The sequence below is a fragment of the Numida meleagris genome, chromosome 2 (genome assembly GCF_002078875.1).
Source record: "Numida meleagris isolate 19003 breed g44 Domestic line chromosome 2, NumMel1.0, whole genome shotgun sequence".
Classification (NCBI taxonomy): Eukaryota; Metazoa; Chordata; class Aves; order Galliformes; family Numididae; genus Numida; species Numida meleagris.
In genome coordinates this window covers 23,621,817-23,642,264 of record NC_034410.1, presented here as the reverse complement: position 1 = coordinate 23,642,264, position 20,448 = coordinate 23,621,817, and the positions used below count along the sequence as shown (strand labels likewise).

At 42.4% G+C, this 20,448-nt stretch overlaps 1 protein-coding gene across 1 annotated transcript; it reads left to right on the top strand.

Annotated features, from left to right (window-relative positions):
• On the top strand, positions 1,140-10,910 carry PDK4 (pyruvate dehydrogenase kinase 4). The gene is made up of 11 exons (XM_021388080.1): positions 1,140-1,393; positions 1,978-2,119; positions 3,107-3,178; positions 3,773-3,957; positions 4,426-4,515; positions 5,021-5,098; positions 5,677-5,753; positions 6,386-6,484; positions 6,717-6,827; positions 7,249-7,362; positions 8,400-10,910. Exons 1-11 carry the CDS (start codon positions 1,249-1,251, stop codon positions 8,529-8,531), a joined length of 1,245 nt encoding a protein of 414 aa, XP_021243755.1. The 5' UTR covers positions 1,140-1,248; the 3' UTR covers positions 8,532-10,910.

The following is a 20,448-nucleotide window of genomic DNA, read 5'->3' as shown; positions in this document are numbered from 1 at the left end:
GAAAATGATAAGCTAAGTGTTTTCCTCTGCATGTTAAAATATGTGAAGCTCTTTTTAGGAAACTATCTTCCTTCCCATGAAAAAGTATATATATTTGTGTATGTATATGCGTATAAAAATGTATATAAACATTTGTATATAAATATTGAACAAAGTTATATTTAAGTATTAAAACCAGATTGTGTTCTATCATTGATTTATTATTACATAGTTCCATTGTTAAGAGTTGGGATGCCAGGAACTTCTCTGCTGAAGGCTACATTATTAAAACTGCCTATAATGTTGTAGCCTTAGCTGAGGAAAATGCAGACCAGCACTGGAGATCAAAGTTCTCCCTCCACTGAAGAGGTGTGCAGACTTTTCCCAGCCCATCTGTGACCCTGGAAGATTGGCTAATAGTGAGAGAGCAGTTCGGTCTGTCAATTACCAGATCAGCTTTAGAAAAAGTAAGGGTTATGCAAAGCTTTGGGACCAGGACGTCACCAAAGCAGCTGTCTGCAGAGATTTGGCCACTATTAATCCCGGTCACGATGATGACCTACACGTCAAATTCTGAATCATGGGGTTAAGATCTAATTTTGCTCCCTTTGCACTTCAGAGTACAGATCCCCAACTTTTAATAATTCTGTGCTAGCATCCCCTAGGCTGACTGCAAGGCAGGGGCTGCAAATGTTAACAATATTTTCCTTTTCGGCTAATGGTTAGCACCAGCGTGCTTCAGGGCTGGCAGTGCAGCTGGAGTTGGGGACGGGGGCCGCGTTTAGCCCAAGGGAGCGCATCCAGGCAGGGGACAGGGGACATTCGGCAGGCCCCCGAGCTCCGCAGCCCCTCAGCGGCCACGGCGGCGCGAAGGGCTCTTCCCGAGCGGGCAATGGGCAGCGCGGTGTTCTCGGGCCCCGGCGAAGCAGCACGGGGCTGACATTGCCCTGTCACCAAGGTCAGCGGGCACGGCGCGGGGCCGGGGCAGCCCGGTGGCCCCGTCACTTCCCCGCGGGGCTGGCAACGTGCCACCGGGAACGGGACGGGGCGTGGAATGGGAGCACGGGGTGCCCGCCAGCGGCCGTCACGAGCCTCGGAGAGACGAACGTTCCCTCGGCGGGGCGGGGCGGGGCTGCGGAGCGCCGCCCCCCGCGGGTGTAAATAGAGGCGGCACGTGAAGGTGCCCTCACAGACGGAGGGGCAGCGAGAACCTCGCTGGCACTCAGCGCCTCACCGACCGACCGGGCACCCCCTGACCCCTCCGCAACCATGAAGGCCGCCCGCATCGCCCTGCGCTCTGCGGCCCCCCTGGCCGGGGCCGGCAGCGTCCGCAGCAGCCGCTTGCCGCGGGAGGTGGAGCAGTTCTCTCGCTTCTCGCCCTCCCCGCTTTCCATCAAACAGCTGCTGGACTTCGGTGAGAGCCCTGGGGGTGGCGGTCAGCCCGGGGCTTGGGGGGGGAGGCGGTGGTGTGGGGAGGCTCGGTGCGCGCTGAGGGTGAGCCCGGGCTGTGCCCCCTGGCCCCGCGGAGGGGAGCTGGGATGCGCTGGGGCTCTATTTGCGGGTGTTAATGAGGGTGTGGGAGGCAGCAGTTAATCGGCTGATGGATGTTTTCGTGTTCTGCGGCGCACGTTATCGAGGAGGAGTCGTTAGGTTTGTTCTGAGGGAGCGAACAGGCTGTACCCAGATCCGATTACCGAGCTGGCAGCTGTGAGCTGTGCTGCTCACGTGGCACGGTCAGACCGAGGTGTTTACAAAGGCTGGAGAGCTGCTTCGGGAGGATTACAGCATCACGACTGTTTCCCTCCGTCAGAATGGGAAATGTTCAAGTCTTGCTGTCACATAAACACATCACACGCATGTGCGCATAGGAGAACTGGCCAGTAATCACGGTCTTCTTTGCGATCAGCATAGTCCTGAAGTCTGTGGAAAGGTGGCAATTTGTACTTGCATATGGGAGAAAAATAGTTCAGCATGCTTTTTCTTGGATTTGTTTCATAGGCTTGACTAATGGATGTGAGAGGACTTCCTTTGCGTTTTTGCGCCAAGAGCTCCCTGTGAGGTTTGCGAACATACTGAGAGAAATTGAACTTCTTCCTGATAAATTGCTAAGCACCCCATCAGTGCAGTTAGTGAAAAGCTGGTAAGTAAAAATAGCCTGGACTGAGCCTGTGAAATAACATGGCTTCAACAGCTTAGTTGTCATCGATATTTTTGAGTAATATAAGACAGTAACAAAATGCACAGGCAATGCAGTTCATTTGTCAAAGCTGAATTGCAAGCTGTTTTACCTTGTCCTTGACTAGTATGCAAAAATTCAATAAAAAAAAAAGCATGGTTATGTTTTTTTAAAAAGCATCTCAAGTCAACAATTTGATGTAGCAAGGAAAACTTGCTTCTACTTTTTAAGAAGCAAGAGGAGAGTGAGTCTGTGCATGCCACATGAAAACAGAGCAGAGCTATATGGAAGATCAGGTTGTATTCTCATTTGAATCTCTCCCTTATAGAATTGCTAACAGAGCTTCCATTCTGTAGCAAATCGCCTTGACCTGTGAGGTGGGTGTTTATAGTTCAGTTAACATCGTCTCTGTAGTTGACAGTGATTGGATCTGATTTAACCTTGTTCTACTGGCACAACTGCAGCACTTGCATGAAGAACGAAAGTATTAGAGTAAGATCCAGAAACTTCTTAATCTAGTAAACTACAGATGTGCCTTTACAATATGCGTCAAGGCTGTCAGATGTTGTTAGCAAAGAGGCTCAAGTACTTAGCTTGTGTCAAAGCTGATCAGACCTGGAAAAATTTTTGCTTGGGTACTTTCCTAATGATGATTGTTAATTGGGTCTTCTTTTGAAATGCCTGTCTTCCTTGTCTTGAATTATAAGAGCAGTCAATGCTACTGCAGTGATGTTTTAAATTCCTTTCTGGGTGGCAAGCACAAAAAGACTTGCATGACTACTAGGTTTTAGGCAGAAGTGACTATCTGTGTTCCTGTACTGAGATGGAGCTTTGTTCTGAACAGACTTCAGATTTCTAGCAACTTGTTAAGAGTAATGACTTGAACAAGACACTGATTTTCTTGTTCCTACTAATAAAAATCAACTGATAGCATGTTCTTGTTTTCAATAGGTACATCCAAAGTCTAATGGAGCTGGTTGAGTTCCATCAGAAAAGCCCAGATGACCAAAAAGTCTTATCTGAGTAAGCTTTCTGTTTATTTCATTGACCTTCTGAGCATGCATTTGATTTTTCACAATGTAGTCACTTCAGAATGACCATTATCCTGAGCTGAATTTGATAATCTAGTATGAAGTGCTGAGCAGAGAGCAAGCTGGTATAAGTATCTGATTAAGTTAAGCAATACTTCTCATAAAAGACCTTTCTGTAGCTTTGTTTGAAGGTCATGCTGCCCCTCAATCTACCATGATGAAAAAATCAACAAAAATTATATCATATCCTAGCTTCTTTCTAAGATGTCAGCTAGGGGACTTTATTTTAACCCCAATACAGACTTTTAAACCCTTTATGCAAACTGTATTCTCCTCTATGCAAACTGCTTTGAATGAGTAAAAATGTCACAGATTTGACGTGGGTAATGATTATGTAGATTATATTAAAATATCAAACTCAGAATTCTAAGTCAATGAGGAGTTAATTCTAAAAAGAATGGGGAAAAAAAAACCATATTAAGACTCTTTCAGTTATCTGTGCTGCTCGATTAGATAATAACTTTATACAAAACTTGCTTCCAAGTGGTCTTAGAATGATATTCTAATAAGACTTTTTTTAATCTAGATTTATAGATACATTAATTAGAGTTCGAAACAGACATCATGATGTAGTCCCTACAATGGCACAAGGAGTAATTGAATACAAAGATATGTTTAAAGTAGATCCTGTCACCAATCAAAACATTCAGTACTTTTTGGATCGTTTTTACATGAGCCGCATTTCCACCCGGATGCTAATGAACCAACACAGTAAGTAGAAATTCTTATCTGTGGAAAAACTTTATAGAATCATAGAGAAGTTTGAGTTGGAAGGGATCTTAAAGATCCTCTAGCTACAACTTTCCCGTCTTCAGCCTCATGAAAAACAACTTAATGTAAACACAGCTTAGAAATGTTAGAGATCTGTTTCAGTTATTTAACTATTCTGTGTCTCGCAACGTCTGTATGACTTAAAGTAATGAGAGAACTTACAACTAGTCTGTAGTCTAGGAAGTAGTAAGCCTCGTGTGGAAGATTAGGCACTTATTTTGCATCTGAAAAGCCTTTAGATCTTGAACTGCACATAAGTCTGCTGACAGTAGATTGCCTTTTTAAATCTAAAAAGGCATAAACATTACTCTCATGTTATTGTCTGCTATGATTATAGTCTTAATATAAAATATTTTTTGTAGTATAGCAATTATGATTAAATACAGTATTTGTTTTCATCCAAAACAGCTCTTCTTTTTGATGATAAATCCAGATCAAGTCACCCGAGGCACATTGGAAGTATTGATCCTTGCTGTGATGTTGTTGAGGTAGTGAATGGTAAGTGTTCTGATATTGTCAACGTGATCAGTATTTGGTTGCAGATAGTTTGGGTAGGCAATGTGTGTAGTGTGGGATGCTGAGTTTCTTGTTGAAATAGCTGAAAGCAGTCTATCAAAACATGAGCTTTTATAAGTTATGATATATAATGTAGCAGTTAAAAATGTCTGAATAAGGCCTAGCAATTGTCAGATGAGGTAGGAGTGAAGATCATCTGTAGTGTTGAAATCAGCACTACCTAATCTTACATAATATCCCAGATGCATCTGTTTTACAGAATCATGGAATTGTACTGAAAACTTGCCCATGCTGCTGTAACTTCCTGTTTACTCTCAGTTTCAGTGCACGCAGTGGATTCAACAGTATAATGCCCTGTAAAACAAAGATTTACAGTCTGTATCACCTTAGCAGCTATCACAGTTAAAAATTGTATGTTGCCATGCATTAGAATGTTCTACAGCGTGTAATGCTCCATTTCACATACTTATTTAAATATATATTTCAGATGCTTTTCAAAGTTCCAAGATGCTGTGTGACCAGTACTACTTAACATCTCCAGAACTGAAGCTTAACCAAGTAAATGGTATGATTATGTCTTACTTGTTATTGTAGCCAAATCAATCCCTTTAATGAATCAAAAGGCTCTCATTTCTAAAGTCATGATGGTACATACCATTTGACTTGTCTTGTGGTATTTCCTCTGCACTTTGTTACAGTTGCCTCACTTAAGCTGTCAGATGTCATTGCATCTTAAAAATGTGATTTCGTGAGGTTATATTTACAAATTTGAGTACAAGGCTAGTCTGTACTTAAAATAAGTTCTCAGAGAGGAGCTCTGTATCTGGGGTGGGAAAAGTCTGTCTACTGACTGAGAAACACAGGTTCTAGTCTAAGCTGCCAGCATGTGGGATCTTGAGCTGTTGTCTTAACCTCTAAAGTCCTTTGCCTATGCCTATGGAATGGAATTAATAATTATCGCCAGCTTAATAATTATTACCAAAACAAAATTGTTCAGTTGGGAGGAAACACTCAAAATTAAGACTTTGTTGTTTGTTTTAGCAAATAACTTGATTATTGTAAAATTTGGATGCAGTACCAAAAAAAAACCAACCAAGCAAAACTATCTCCCTCTAAGTCTTGCCTGTCTTTCTCTTTCTTTAGGAAAACTTCCAGGAGAACCAATTAACATTGTCTATGTTCCGTCTCATCTTTTTCACATGCTTTTTGAGCTCTTTAAGGTATGTCAATATATGCTGTTTCTTCCTTCAGTTTTCTTAGCAGGAGCTTCGGTATTATTCTCTAGCTAGACTTGAGTGAAGTAGAGTTTTGCATTGGGAAGTAGCTTTGGCATTTTCTAGGAAAATATTTGGACATTTTCATATGGTGGTGGCAACTGGGACAGGATAAAGTGGAGAGAGGGAGTAAGTGGTACATGGGTTTGTGACAACCATAGAGCAATTTTGCTGTGGGGCAAGTAATGCATCTTGAAGTAGTGAATAAGGCTGAACTAATGTGCTGCCAACATAGGGTACTGAGTTCTGGCGGTCTTTAACAACTACTGAACTCAGTTTTTTCTTCCAGAAGCATACTGACTTTGAAGGCTATTGGTTTGTTTAATTTATATTGGCCTAGCTAGATGTTAGCAAAAAACTTATCTTCCAAAAAAGTAATCTTTCAAAACATAGAGGTGTGTTTTAGGTGTGAAAGCTCCTGCTCTTCTTATGTAAGATAAGTTGCAAAGTGTTTCTTGAAGCTAGGCATTGGTAGTAATTGGTGGTAACTGTGTTTCTGCGTAGTAATAGAGATATTAAACTACTTTGATTTTAATGCATGGATTCAGCACTGATAATGGCAACCTTCATTTCCATAGAATTCAATGAGAGCAACAGTTGAATTTCAAGAGAACAGTCCTTCCCTCTCTCCAGTTGAAGTAACAGTTGTTCTCGGAAAAGAAGACCTGGCCATTAAGGTATCTCACTGGCCATCTACTTTATGGCCTTAATATAATCCTTATGATTGCATGTGCTGCAGCAAATTCCATTAGAACTTGCAACAAGTTCTGTGACAACAGATTTCTGTTGATAGCCTACATCTAGAGCAATTCTCTAACTGAAAAATAATGTGCTATGAAACAAATAGCATTTATTACTGTTGGAAGTTTAGTACACGATCATAGTTAACTTCATTTTTCTTTAAATCAGATCTCTGACAGAGGAGGTGGTGTTCCAGTAAGGAAAATTGAGCAGCTGTTTAGCTACATGTATTCCACAGCACCAAGGCCAAGGATGGATGATGGTCGACAAACTCCTCTTGTAAGATGATTTCAATGCTCAAGTTGCTAGTAAAGTTGCTAGAGTATTGGGCAGGTTAATAATAAATAATTAACACTATGTCTACCCTACTGCTTTGTAGGGTATGCAGAGATTGAGCCTCATAGATAAGAATTAACACTATGAAATAAATTTAATATCTAGCTCAATGTGTCTTTAAAGGTATAATACGGAAGTGTTAATGCATAAAAGTAAGACTTGAGTGTATATATACATCTTCCCTCCTCCATGGAGGTTCTTTTTAAATAGTTAATTTCCATATGAAACTGATTAGAGATCTTCTAAGAGAAGAGGAAGTGCAAAGGACTCCTGAAGTCTAGGGTCTCTGAAAATTTTCTAGCTGTTTATCTCTAAGTCACAGGAGCTAGTAAGAAATTCATTTTGTACTGTACTTTCTTTTTAGGCTGGCTTTGGATATGGCTTGCCAATTTCCCGTCTATATGCCAAATACTTCCAAGGAGACCTAAATCTCTACTCCATATGTGGCTATGGAACAGATGCTATTATCTACTTGAAGGTATGTGTTTTGATTTTTGTAAAACTAAATAAACATTGATAACCACCGTTAATGCAGTGAAGTGACTACTTCAGTATCATATTTGAAGTAAATGAATTATCTGCTGATGGATAGAAAAGCTCTTTTTTTTAAAAAGAAATGCCAGTACGTTTAAAGTTGTTGCTTTTTTTTTTCTTTTCAAGATACTTAGCTGTATCTTTGAATAACTACTGATGAGAGCTCGAAATCAAATTTGGAGGTTTTCCTGTTAGGTAGATTTGGTGTCTGCTGGTTTGTAGAATAGAAAGTACCAGGGTAAAGTGAAGTAACAGAAATGACAAGATGCGAGTAGCAGATCTTTTGTTTCCCTTACTGTTCGTTCTTTACTCTGACAAGAAAGCCTATGTAAACTTCTCATGAAAGAGTCAAGTACCTTATAGAATTTGATATCTGCTGTGTAGCCTATACCAGGAATTCACATATTACTAATCTTCAGCTGTACAGTCTGGCATATAACACGCAATGTTGTTCTTGTAATAAGTAGCCAATGCAAAAAGTACTAGCTGTTCTTTTCTAATTTTTGTATTTGTTCATGGGAAGGGGAACTTGCTTTGAATTTCTTCTAATATACCAGAAGCATGATTCTGAGCATACTGATGCACCTGTAGAGAAGCAGTGCAAAAGGGAGAAACTGCTTGACTAGCTACATGTTGCATTTATATGTATGCCCTAATAAATCATGAATAAGCTCCTAGCTGCAGAATACATAGGTAGGAAAAGATTACATCTTGAAGTTTCTCTGTACCTCTGTGTATTTCTTTTCCAGTGCTTCCAGGCAGATTACAGAAAACCTGTTAAGGCCTATACAAATGCATAAATATGATCTAATGTTACTGCATTTGTCCTGCAAAACTTAAATTGAGAGCTGAAATACTAAAGCAAGTTAACTGTTGCAACTATTACAGAAACATTTGTGTAAATCTATTTTGTTCTGTCACTTTATTATACCTGAGGTATACTGCATGAATTTTCTCAGTGTAATTTCGATTTCTTTTTAGGCCCTATCAACAGAATCGGTAGAAAAACTTCCAGTTTTTAACAAATCTGCTTCCAAACATTACCAAGTAACTTCAGAGGCAGATGACTGGTGCATCCCATGTAAAGGCCCAAAGCAGACTGCAGCACTCTGAAGAGAAGTGGATATCCAAGGCATCCAAAGGGATCAAGCTGGCTTATCAGAGACTAGTGTTTGGAAGTACTCATCTACCTCCAAAAGGGCAAATTCTTCCATTTCAGGACTGTCAGAAGAGGAAGAAGATAAAGATGTTATAGCCTAGGCTGTATACATTAAATGTAAAATCTTGCTGTGGACTCCAGACTGAAGAAAATAGAAGTGCATATGTCTTTAAAGAAGAGATATGTGTATGGAGGAAACTCAGGCTATTTTTGTTGTGATCAAAGACTGTGGTTAGAGGTGTGCAATTTGAGTCCTGTCTAATGCTTGAATTCTGACACTGATAAATATCAGTTAAGCTGGTATATATTTTTCTCCTAGAATAGATATCAGCAGCTCATCTTACAGAATTCCTCAGGTTGATAGATGCACCTGTACTTTAAAGCTGCATTTAGAACATCTGGAAAATATCCACTTTCCTTACTATGAGACTACCATGCTATAAACAGCATCTGAATAGAATGGAGGGAGGGAGCCCTTGCCAAGTAGGAAGAAAGTGTTCTCCACACGTAAGGAAGTCACATCTTAACAAAAGGAACAACCCTATATTCCAGTAATCATTCTTAAGTGCTGTCTTGCTTTGAGTTACACTCAAGAAGTTGTTTCTTCAAGCTGTTCACGGGAAAGCTAGTGAAGTAAGGCTCCTGTGCATAAGGTAAATAAGAAGAGAGATTTTAACGAGGTAACTTGCTATTAACAGCCATAAGGTTGGCCTGCATCTAGCCTCTATCTCAGTGCTCAGGAAAATATGTGCCAAGTAAGTTAGGATTTTCCAGGAACTGAAGTTGGGCGTACAAGTTGAAATGAAAGGTTTTGGTGATTCTGTGTTATGCAAGCATGACATGGGAAACAGTATATTTAAAATGTCATCCTGTGATTCCTTTTCGTTAGTCTGTTAGATGACTAATGGGCTCAGTGCACTAAACCAACATCTGTCTACTGCATCTTTGTCAACCGTGTATTGGACCATGCTGTGTCAAAGTACATGGGGATTTTATACTTTGAGAGCTGTGATGGGCACTGAAAGTCTGTTAGGTTTTCAGGAAGAGGAGTGTTGGAGTAGAGTGTTCTAAGAACTGTCCTTTGTAGTGGAAAGGTCTTAAGAAATGAGATTGACAATATCAACAGCACTGAAAACTATGTAACAACTTTTAGGAACAGCAGAAGGGGGATTGCCACAGGAGAAGTGCCAGTGGGAGAGAGCTGTTGAGGAAATGGTCCATTCTTAAAGCTTCTACCTTTCCTATCTTTGTGGATTTTTTTTTCCCTCCTCATAAGCAAAGTAATGGAATTTCCTCAAAGGAATGGAAATTGCTCAACTGGTCAAAGTTTATCAGGGCTGTATAATGTTACTTGAATTTTTATTGACTAACTAGCATCATTATCTTAAGTGTACATGATCCTTGGAAGGAAGTTGCAAATACAGTATTCAAGGCATCCTGCTCAGTGATGTAAAAGTTTTCTTAAGCAGATTTGTATTTGGGCAGGAAGCTACTCCACACTCTACTGTGAATAGCAAATGATTTTTTAATAGCTGTAAGAGAAAGCTAGATCTACCTTTTGTGTTCTAAAGGCTTTTTTGGGGGTAGATTTCTCAATGGAAAATGAAGTAATACTTGGTTCATTTATTTCAAAAACTAAGTGATAATTACTGAGCATATTGACTTAAATACTGCATTGAGGCCACTCTTATTCCAGTGAATAAGCTGCACTCACCAAAGGTCACCTGTTCAGGACTATTTTTACTCAATCAGTGAATGAAATGGATAACAAAACTGAAATATCTTTGTCTAGAAAATACAGGTGTGGAAAAAACTGCTTTCACTGCCATAATATACTTGAATACTTCGACCTTGTATTGAATATAAGGTCACAAAAATATGTCTAGATAGTTATTGTTTAGTAAACACAATACCTCTTTGTCTGCACTCAGTAATGATTGTGATTTACGATCTTGTGATAGACTGTAGATCTGTAGCATAGCTTCAGCTACTGCAGGTTGGAGCTGTAATGTCTGTTTTAAAAGCATCTGAAGCATGTGGGTGCTGTAAACGAATGTCTAATAGTGCTTGCAGATAGAGGCGTTCTGGATAAGTATAATCTTGAAGTTGTATATGCAGAACATACAATGAAGACGATGTGTGTAGCACTTAAGGAAGCCTTATGGAGTCTCCTTTAGTATTAAAAACTAGTCAAGGGTTATCTCCCTAGATAGCATTTTATCTTTTTCAGCCTTTACTGAATTTTTATTCCTGGAAATAAAGTTGTAGTTTTAAGCCTTTTACTTGTTTGTAGATATGGAAATAATTTTATAATAAAATCTTTTTAATGATTGCCTACTGTTTTTACTTCTGCTAAGAAGTATGCTGCAAGTATAGGCCAATGTGAAATTTCAAGACAGATCAGATATGGCACGTGTGATGTAGTTTCTGGTTGTGAAGAAATCTGCAGTTAAAACAACTGTTTTAAGCCTCAATTTTGTTACCATGAAAACTTTCCCTTGTGTTTCCTGGCACATACGCAAACATGGTACTCAGTGACTTGCTTAAGAATTTCTTTTCAATGCAATTATCATATTGATCTGTTTCAATTTATTTTGCATTTGATTTTTAACTCCTGATGCTTGTCTTGTCCGTAGTAACTCATTACAACAGTCACATCAGGCTTGATTACTAACATCTTGCCTACAAAAATACATCCTGCCCCTGCAGATTCCTAGCTGCAGAATAAGGGTAAGCAAGTAACCTTGAAGTCTTGATGGGGAGAAATAGGGAACGTAAACAGCTTGCACAAGATAAATTAGTGGCTGTCCCAAAAGGAGTGGTTTCAGAAGCCAAATTGGTAAGTGACAGATGTTTTGTCTGTTGTGCCCATGACTGCTACCAAGCAGCAGCTGTGGGGAAAATCCAACTATTTCACTGCCCAATGGAGGTTCCTAACAAATTGCACTTAATGCAAAGGCTTCCCTAGGAAGTCAAGGTGATTATCTCTTTCCTTACACAAAACATACGCTGTGTAGCTCTGGAACAATAGGACAACTGGGTTTTAATGGCAGGTTTGAAAGGGAACTATGGCTATTGGACAAAGCAGACTGTACTGCAATAAGACAGTCCTGTGCAACTGGTCCTTTCACTGATTTGTGTTTTCGCAGGAATATCCTGCATTTGCCTGAATTTTGATAAGATGGCCTAGCTAGCTGTTAGGGTGCCTATGGCATCCTGGGGAGGATGTGTGCTGTGCAGCTGTGAGCTGGGCATGCTGCAAATGTGGGCAGCCTGCAACGAGTCAGACAAGCACATGGCCTTAGCGGGTAATGCACAGTCTTCCCCATGCTGTTCTCAGGCAATCTGTTCCACCCCAGTTCCTGCTGTCTAGAAGGCTTCAGAAGTTGAAATTTCTTTTTCCTTCCTGCACATAAGCTCATTGAGGGGGAGAGGCTGTGCACCCAACTCCTGACTCAGCAAACCCTGGAGGTACTGTGATTGGTTTGCTTTTGGCGTGTCAGAAGTGCAATGAAATCAACAAGTTTAGTTATGGCTGAGTGATATTCTGGTTTTACAGAAGATAAGCAGATGTTGCACTTCCCAGCCCTTTACCCCTGATCTGGACGTTACAAAGGTTCCTGAAGTCAACAAAAATAACACAAAAACATCCAGTGTTTTCTCTTCCAGGGTGCTAGATAAAATGCTGAACACTGATTCTGTTGCTAGTGCCTTGGGCACTCCTCCAAATTAATTTCTCTGGTGCATGGTAAGGGCTTGTTCATTATCATCTCTTTCCTATCACTTCACCAAGCTCTCAGATATACTAGACTTTGCCCTTAGTGTGTGGTAACGTCCCTTCTATAGCCTTATTACGAAATAAGCTTTGATATCTTTGATGAGAAGTACTACTGGACTGGAAAAACAACTTGTTCTCCATGCAGTGGTGCTGATGATCTGAGTAATCAAGTTATAACCCCAATAACTCTCTGCAATTAAGTCCATTTTGGTAAACAGAATGTAGAGACTGGCATTTGTCATTTCTTGGCTCAGCTAATTGGTGAGGGCACTAGGGAGGCATTGCAGTGCAAAGTGGAAAGGACACTTTTCGGTTAACAACTTTGATTTGGCTTTTCTTAGAAGCTGACAACACAACACAAATTTCTTTGTTTCCTGCTGTGTGAGAGGTAGCACCCCAAATAATGAACCTCCCAGTGCCTTGCTGGAGTCATGTAATTGAAAACCCAGACATGGAAATTGTATTTCCAACTCTGGGAAATACAGCAAGAGGAGTGGCCGCTGTTCCCACCATTGCAGGCTGTAGTGCATTCTCATGGAGCTGAGAGGGAATCTGCAGTTTAGGACTGCTGCATTTTAGGTTGCGTGATGTGATACATCCAGATACGTTCTGCCTGGGTGGCTCTAATAAGAAAAAGCAGTAGAAAAAAAAATCAATTGTTTCCAGGAAGGGACCTCTAGGGATCATCTACTCCAACCCCCTGCTAAAGCAGGTTCCTTATGGTAGGTTACACAGGGAAGTGTCCAGACAGGGCTTGTGTATCTCCAGAGAAGGAGACTCCACAACATCTGGGCAACTTGTTTTCGTGCTCTGTCACTGAACAGTAGAAAAGTTCTTCCTCGTGTTTGTATGTAACTTCCCGTGCTCCAGGATTTTGCCATTGCCCCTTGTTCTATCTCTGGGCAACACTGAAAAAAGTCTGGTCCCATCTGCTTGACTCCTGCACTTTAGGTACTTATAAACAGTGTTGTGATCCACTCTTCAGTCTTCTCTTCTCCAAACTGAACAGCTCCGGATCTCTCAGCCTTTCCTTACACAGAAGATGCTCCAGGCCCCTTCTGTTTACAAGTTAAGCCTTCTGTGCTATGTTACCTTAGTTGACAGGGCCTGAAAGTCGAGAGCCTTGGCAGAGGATTCAGCACACCAAGTCCCACGCGTTATCATAGCCCTACATAAGTATGTGTGTGCGTATGTGGGAGTTGAGCGTCTAAGCTCCCATTCTGGTGACCAGATCTGGTATTTCCCGAGGACCTCAGAAAACTCATCCTAAAACAGACACCTATTAGCCAGCTGAATAGTTCTCCCATCTTCAGACAACTCAGTTAACTGTGATGGGACCCTTGCTGCCCGGGGCACGTGTGGGCATCTGTATTCAGAAGGCTTCAGCTGTGAGCTGACTCCTAGCTCATTCATTGCCTAAAAATAGAGACCCAATGCCATGCAAGAAGGCCTGGTGTATTCTGCCTGTCTCCCATCTGTTGCTCTAGAAGAGAAATCTGTCTCAGGTCCTTTGTCAGCTCTGCCAGGCCCATGCAAATACCTTGTATGGATGCTCTTTGCTTTCTCAAGTATTAGCAAATGTGTCTGTTTAGGTAAATGAGTCAATCCCCCTTGCTAATTCTGGATGGCTGTGGGAGGCTGCAAACACACAGAGTTCAAAACAGCGTCACCACTGTCATTGCTGGCTAGAGGATAGATGATGGAAAATCCCAGACAACATTTACCCTGCAGCAGATGCCAGCGGGGGCACTGCAGAGCTGTGTCAGCCGGGGTTTCTGGCTGGCTGCAGTGCCTCGCAACAGCAGCAGGCAGTGAGGCCTGTGCAGTGCGAAAACCTGAAAGCTCTGTCCAGTATCCTGCAGCCTACTGGAGCTGTGCTCCCTCTGCCTGGGACACCCCATTACTTGATAAATGGCAGGCCTTTACAGAAAATTAGGAGTTAGCTGTAATTGATGCTGATTATTAAGACTATCGAGAAATCAGATGCACTGAAAGCGCTTTTCAGGTGTTCATTCTGGTGCTTGTGATTCCCTCTTTTTCTAGAAGCACTGCCATAGCACGTAATCCATAACACTTCTGGTTGATTTTTAACAAACTATCTGGTACATAGGGCGGAACACCTGGCAGGGTTGTTTGTCCTTCCCTCCTATTGGGGGTAGCGTGCCTCTCAGTCCGTAAAGTGCACTGCAAAGCGTATTGGTGGCCTGCAGCCACTCCCCTGCTTACAGAGGGTGTTATTGGAGGAATTCAGCCTTCGTGACGGGGTCGTTCTGGTGGTTTATGCCTCTCTGGATATTAACGGGTATGTGTCATTGCTTCACAGACCATAGGAAGCTGTTTGCTCGGGCATAAAACTGAGTGGGATTTTGTTGACGCAGAAGAGTTTGTTTGTACTTTATTAGGAGCTGATATAAAACCATCTGAACTCACTTGACAGCTCTCTCTTGTTTCCAATCAGCTTCACTTCAGGTTTTACATAAGTACATGACAAACAAAACTTCATTCTGAAAATCTGACTGGGGAGATTCTTAAGTTCTCATAATTTGTACCATTTGTGGAGATGCCCAGAAACAACCACTGGTCCAAATCACTCCATGTGCAGGGCCTTGGGGGCCTTGCCCTCCTGTTCCCCTGCACTTCCCACTGCTGCTTGGGTGCCAGCCTGCACCCTGCGAGCTTATCTCTTGTGGCTGAAGGATGGAAACAATGCATGTCACACTGCCAAAAACTGCTGATGATTTTTCAAGGCCACTGGATGATCAGTTCACTTAAGCAAACAAGAAAAATAAAAATCACCTTCTGCATACTCCAGTGACAGCATCTATGTTAAAACTGCTGGAGAAATGGCAAAGCTATTCACTAGATCACCATCAACTGCTGCAGGCAGACCTCAGAAATTATATTATAGAGATTAGTATTCAGAGCTGACTGAAAGAAATGTTTTTATCCTTCTCCAAAGACCTCTTGTTGCCTTCTCCTTTGCTCTGCAGTGGAATTATATTCTCCACCTGGGAGTATTGATGCTAAGGGAGAGGATGTGCCCTGACTTTAAATCTACACCACTGCAGTCCAGCAGAGCAGAAAAGAACCGCAGATCCTCCTATTTCCTTCCAGGAATGAACACATCAGCTGCTACAGGAAATGAGAGTTCTGTCCTCAGCAGCATGTAGTGTCAGGGGGTGGTCAGTTCGTTTCATGAGAACAGACAGGAGATTCAGGCAGAGCTGTTGGTTCTTCTTTACTTTTTCTTTGAACTATGTTAACACAGCAAGTTTGCTTTTTTTCTTTTTCTAAGACATTTCTAGCATAATCAAAGAACATTGGTGTATGTTATATTAAGTTTTCACTTATAAAACTTTTTTTAAAAATAGTACTTTCCAGAAGTACTTTCCAGAAGTAGTTATTCAATTGTTCTCACTTGTAAGAATATAGGTAAAATATCAATAGGCTGACTCTAAGCAGTTTTGAGAACTTCTGCTGATGGAATTTCCATAATGAACTCTGTTCTTTGTAACATGATTCTAATGTATGCTAAACCCTTATTTTCTCATTTTCAGGCAGTACGAAGTATCATATAATGTGATCAGCATACTAACCCACATAAATGTTGAACAATAGAGCAGTGACAATTAATTTTTAGACCTCACTCTATGTCCACTGAAATCTATGGTAAGCTTCCAGCTGACATCACTGAATGGAGAACAGAGCCAAAATGGCTTGAGCTGTTGGACAGCAGAGAGACACATGTGCTCGTGAAGGTCTCTAGAAGACAAGAAGCATACTCACTTCTAACTCCTTTAGAGCATAACCTCAGGGAAGTTTCTGGTATCACTGTGTTATCTCCACATGGACTACAGAACAGCGCATGCTGTGAGGAATTTACAATGGAGTGACACACCGAAGAGAAGGAGAATGTTACATACTTTTAGACATCCAAGACACATTCACCAGAAATGTGCATACACACAAATAGCCAGTTTAAAAGTACTGAGCTGGCTGACATCTCTTGTTTCGGCCTTGTCCCTCTGGTCCAACATAGTGCAACTGGCATACCAGTAAACCATGAACCTTCCAACCAGGTGAGACCAAAAGCCCAGGTACAAAATGGGAAGCTTGGGTGCAGAGCTGCTGCTTGCTCCAAGGGGTAAGTGCATCCCTGTCAAGCAAAACAAGGAGCTTGTCCTTGTGCCCACACCACCACGAGCTCTGCTGGGATAGAAGGGCTTTGCCTGTGCCTGGAGGCAGAAGGACAGGGCACAGCACACAGCAGTGGCCAGCCACAGCTGGCGCTCATTTCACACAGTTGAGGCTTTTTTAGAATAAAGGATTAAGAGTGTCCAAAACCCGAACAATGTGAGGGCCTGCTTCAATAATGTTAGAAGATTATTCCAGCTGTTCGGGGCTGGGAGCCTAAAAAAGCCAAGCATGTCTCCCATAGTCAGTGTAGCTCCAGACACTTGGAAGTGAATGGGTGGGTTTAAGCAGAGGGCAGGTTTGCGGCTGGTGCTAGATAAAAGGACACAAAACACTGCTGCAAGCAAGGAGAGAATGATTATAAACCTTAAGAACAACCTTCAGGAAACTCGTGGCTGCTGTTCAGCTGTTAGCTGCTGGCTCCTTTGTTCTGCTTACAGCTTTCCATCCTTTTTTTTTTTCCTCAGCAAAAACACTGTGTACGCTGGGGCCGCAGGAGGCAGCAGCGGCCTCTCTTGGCATTGCTCTCACATTCTCCAGAGAGAGAAGCAGCAAAATGATGGGACAGCATGTTCCCTGCCAGCCACTCCGGGGACTTGAAAACATGTTTGTGTCAAGTCAGCGAGAGGCCACCGGGCTGGTCACGCCACCGCCCTCCCTCTCTTCCTCTCAAGGCTGCTCGAAGGAACACTGTCAAAGTCCAAGCCCACGTTCGAGGCTGTCCCAGGTGCTGCTGGCAGTTTGTTCCTGCCCGTGTGGAGTTGCTTGTCCCACTGTGACCAGTACACCCAGCTCACCCCAAATAAGCAGGAACTGCCTTGATCCCTGCCCCAAGTTAGAAAGAGCTGCTCAAGTGGGCGCCAGCCACCAGGCAGGACCTGCTGCTGGGTAACTGCAAACCCAACAGTGTGGACAGGTGACACCAGGTGGTATGTCCTGGCCATCTCCAAAGTTTGTGAGAGTATGGGAAAGGGATAAGGATGTTAAGGTGACAAAGGGTGTGCAGCCCCATGGCAGACTGGGAAGGGCTGGCCTACGGCCTACAGCATGGAGATGTGTATGGATGGCGAAGGTCAGATGTTGGTGGGGCTTCAACCAACTGGAAAATGAAGAAGAAAGAAAGCTGCCTGCCCACCAAAATCTGTCTGTGCACCCAAGGAGTAAGGGACATTTATCTGAACAGACCTTGTATCAGCAGGCTGGATAAATGGGGCCCTGTGGCCTGCAGAGCCACAGAGGTAGGGAGGTTCCGTACCCCAGCAGGCTTCCCACCACCCTTGCTAGAAGAGGGAGCAGGTGTAGAGGAGATGTGGGATTCATGAACCATCCCATGTCAGAGTTTTTGAAGTTCACAGCGTGCCTAGGCTAATCCATTTTCTTCGCAGAGAAAAAACAGAAAACTACTGTTAAACTCATATTAAAAATATGAGCTCCAGGAAGCTTCATGATGCCATGGGTAACACAGCTTGAAAGCTATGAGTACCCAGTGTCACACCCAAATGCACAGCAGCTAACACACACATGCAGGGAGGGGATGGCACACAGCTCTCTCCCATCTGCATCCTCCAGAAAATTCAGCCCCTGAGCGCCAGAGCATGCAGTCAGAAAAACATTGAGATGAACTGTAAGTGTTACCTTAAACAACAGGACTGGGAACATCTAAATGTTCCTGTGTTAAACCCTCCAAATAATTTCAACACTAATCCGACAAAAATAATAAAGCAATCAGCTCTCAGTTTTATTCTGAGAGCTCCATAACCCATAACCCACAGGTCACAGCAGGCCCGACTGCATTAGAAACCTTTAAGACAGGGAAAACGCAGCAGCACATACTGTGCTCCATCTACACAGCAGCTGCAAATTACATGATCAGTGTCCTGATATATGCGCAAACAGATGTAAATATAAAAGTTCATTACTTTGCTTTCCAGATGGTCAAAATTCCTTCAGTTGAGAGGAATTTGACTTGGTGTGTGCACGAGCCTGTGTAATTCATTTCAGATTATTTTTAACTTTTCCTTCCCAGTAGCAAAAAAGCTGCCCTAAGCAAAAGCTACCAAAATACTGTAAGGTGAAAGGGAAAGTTATCACTGAAATTCTGTGGATTTATGGTAAGGGAAAGGCAGGGCTACGGGAGAAATGGACCCAAATGACACGCTGGGATTTCCAGCAAGGTTGGCTCAGAGTCGCTGGCAGTGAGAAATTTGTTCAGCGCTGACACAGGCAGACAGCACGACCTTGAGTTCATGGAAGCCATGCACATTGGGAAACAACAGGAGTGACTCACAAAAGTGTTGGCTCAGCTTTGGTAGGTAGATGTAATTCAATTGACTTCTTTGCAGTTAGCTCTATCGGGTGATTTTTTCTCTGCATGAATGTTAAAATACCTATGTTACTTTCTGTCTGAAAACAGCTTTGTACTGATCACAATGTTGTCTCCTCAGCCTTGCTCTCAAATGTGCTGTGTGCTTGTGGCCTGCCAAGGCACCTGCCCTGCCCTTTTGCAGCACCCATGTTTTTGTGCCGCTTGAACAAGTGTCCATGCATTTATAGGTCCCACAATTCTCTTTCCACTTTTACAGAGCATCATTCTGAAGCAGATTTTCTGCAAGTATTGCTACTCTTCTGCTCCTGTGTGTTTTTCTTCAGATCTTCAGAGTTACCTGTTCTTGGCCATTCACCAGCTGGTGGGTTTTGTGAGGTTATCAGGCACAGGTAAAGATCCCTTTTCTTGACCAAACTTGTCTGCATTCAACATCCATTCCCCTAAAATAGACAGTAAGCTTATTGCTGCACTCAGTGCAGCTCCCCGTTGACAGTTGCTATTGACATAATCTAACCCAGTGCTAATTGCAGTGCAAATAGCCAGGTGCCATATCAATTGCACTGATAAAAGGCTGAAGTGCAGATGTATTCTGGCACTAAGCAAAAGTCTGGTAGCAGCATCCCTAGCCAGCCCTCTCTGGAAACAACACAGCAGTGTTTTTTACACCAGTGGTGTAAAAATCATCCTGTGCCATTCTGTCTCCATTTCAAATGCCTTAATTGTAATTTAGCAGCATTTCATGGGGTGCCTGTGCAAGGCAAAGGGCTAAGGAAATGTTAACTGTGTATTAAAATCAAACAGGTCATTGGAATGCATAATATTCCTAGTCGCCTTTCCACTTCATGTGGTACAAAGCTTAAGATGCGCTTGGAGAAATGGTCAGAAATAAATTTCTGAGCAGCCAACAAATTTCATCTGGCAGTTGCTGTATATAGCAATCTTTTCTGACCCACTCACTCATCTGCTGTAGCAGAAGTCCCTGCCGTTCCCCAAATAAAGACTGTGGTAGATCTTTCCACTACTTCAATATAATTCTTAGGGGGGTTAAGGTGTCAGACACTAGCTAGGTTTTGGCATCTCTGCTAATAGCATGTTCTGCACTGTCATTTAGTAGAAGAGCAAACCCTAGGGAGTACAAGGAAATGCTACTTCCATATCCTGAAAGTAAATGGAAATATTGCTGTGTCCGACCCATCTGTATCTTGCAGCATTTCAGAAAAGCAGCAGCAGCCCATCAAGAGCCCTGCAAAGCTTTGAGCATGCTGAAAAGCTAGCATGTCTCCTTGGCTTTTCCAAGTTTAATAAAGGTACATAACAGCACAGGCCACCCCAGACTGTTTCAATCTTCCTTCCAATCTCAAAAACTGAACTCTTGTATATTTAATTTACAGACATTTGCCCCACGGGCAAAATGTTCTGCCAAAACTCTTAGTGCATTTTGAAAGGGCATTCCTGTAATATGAAGGAGCAGAGCCTCTGTGATCATTTTAATTGGCCCAGCAGTACTTTCAGCTAAAAGCAAAGCTGCTGCCTTTCATGGCAGACCAGAACCTTTCCCTACCCCTAATAATTG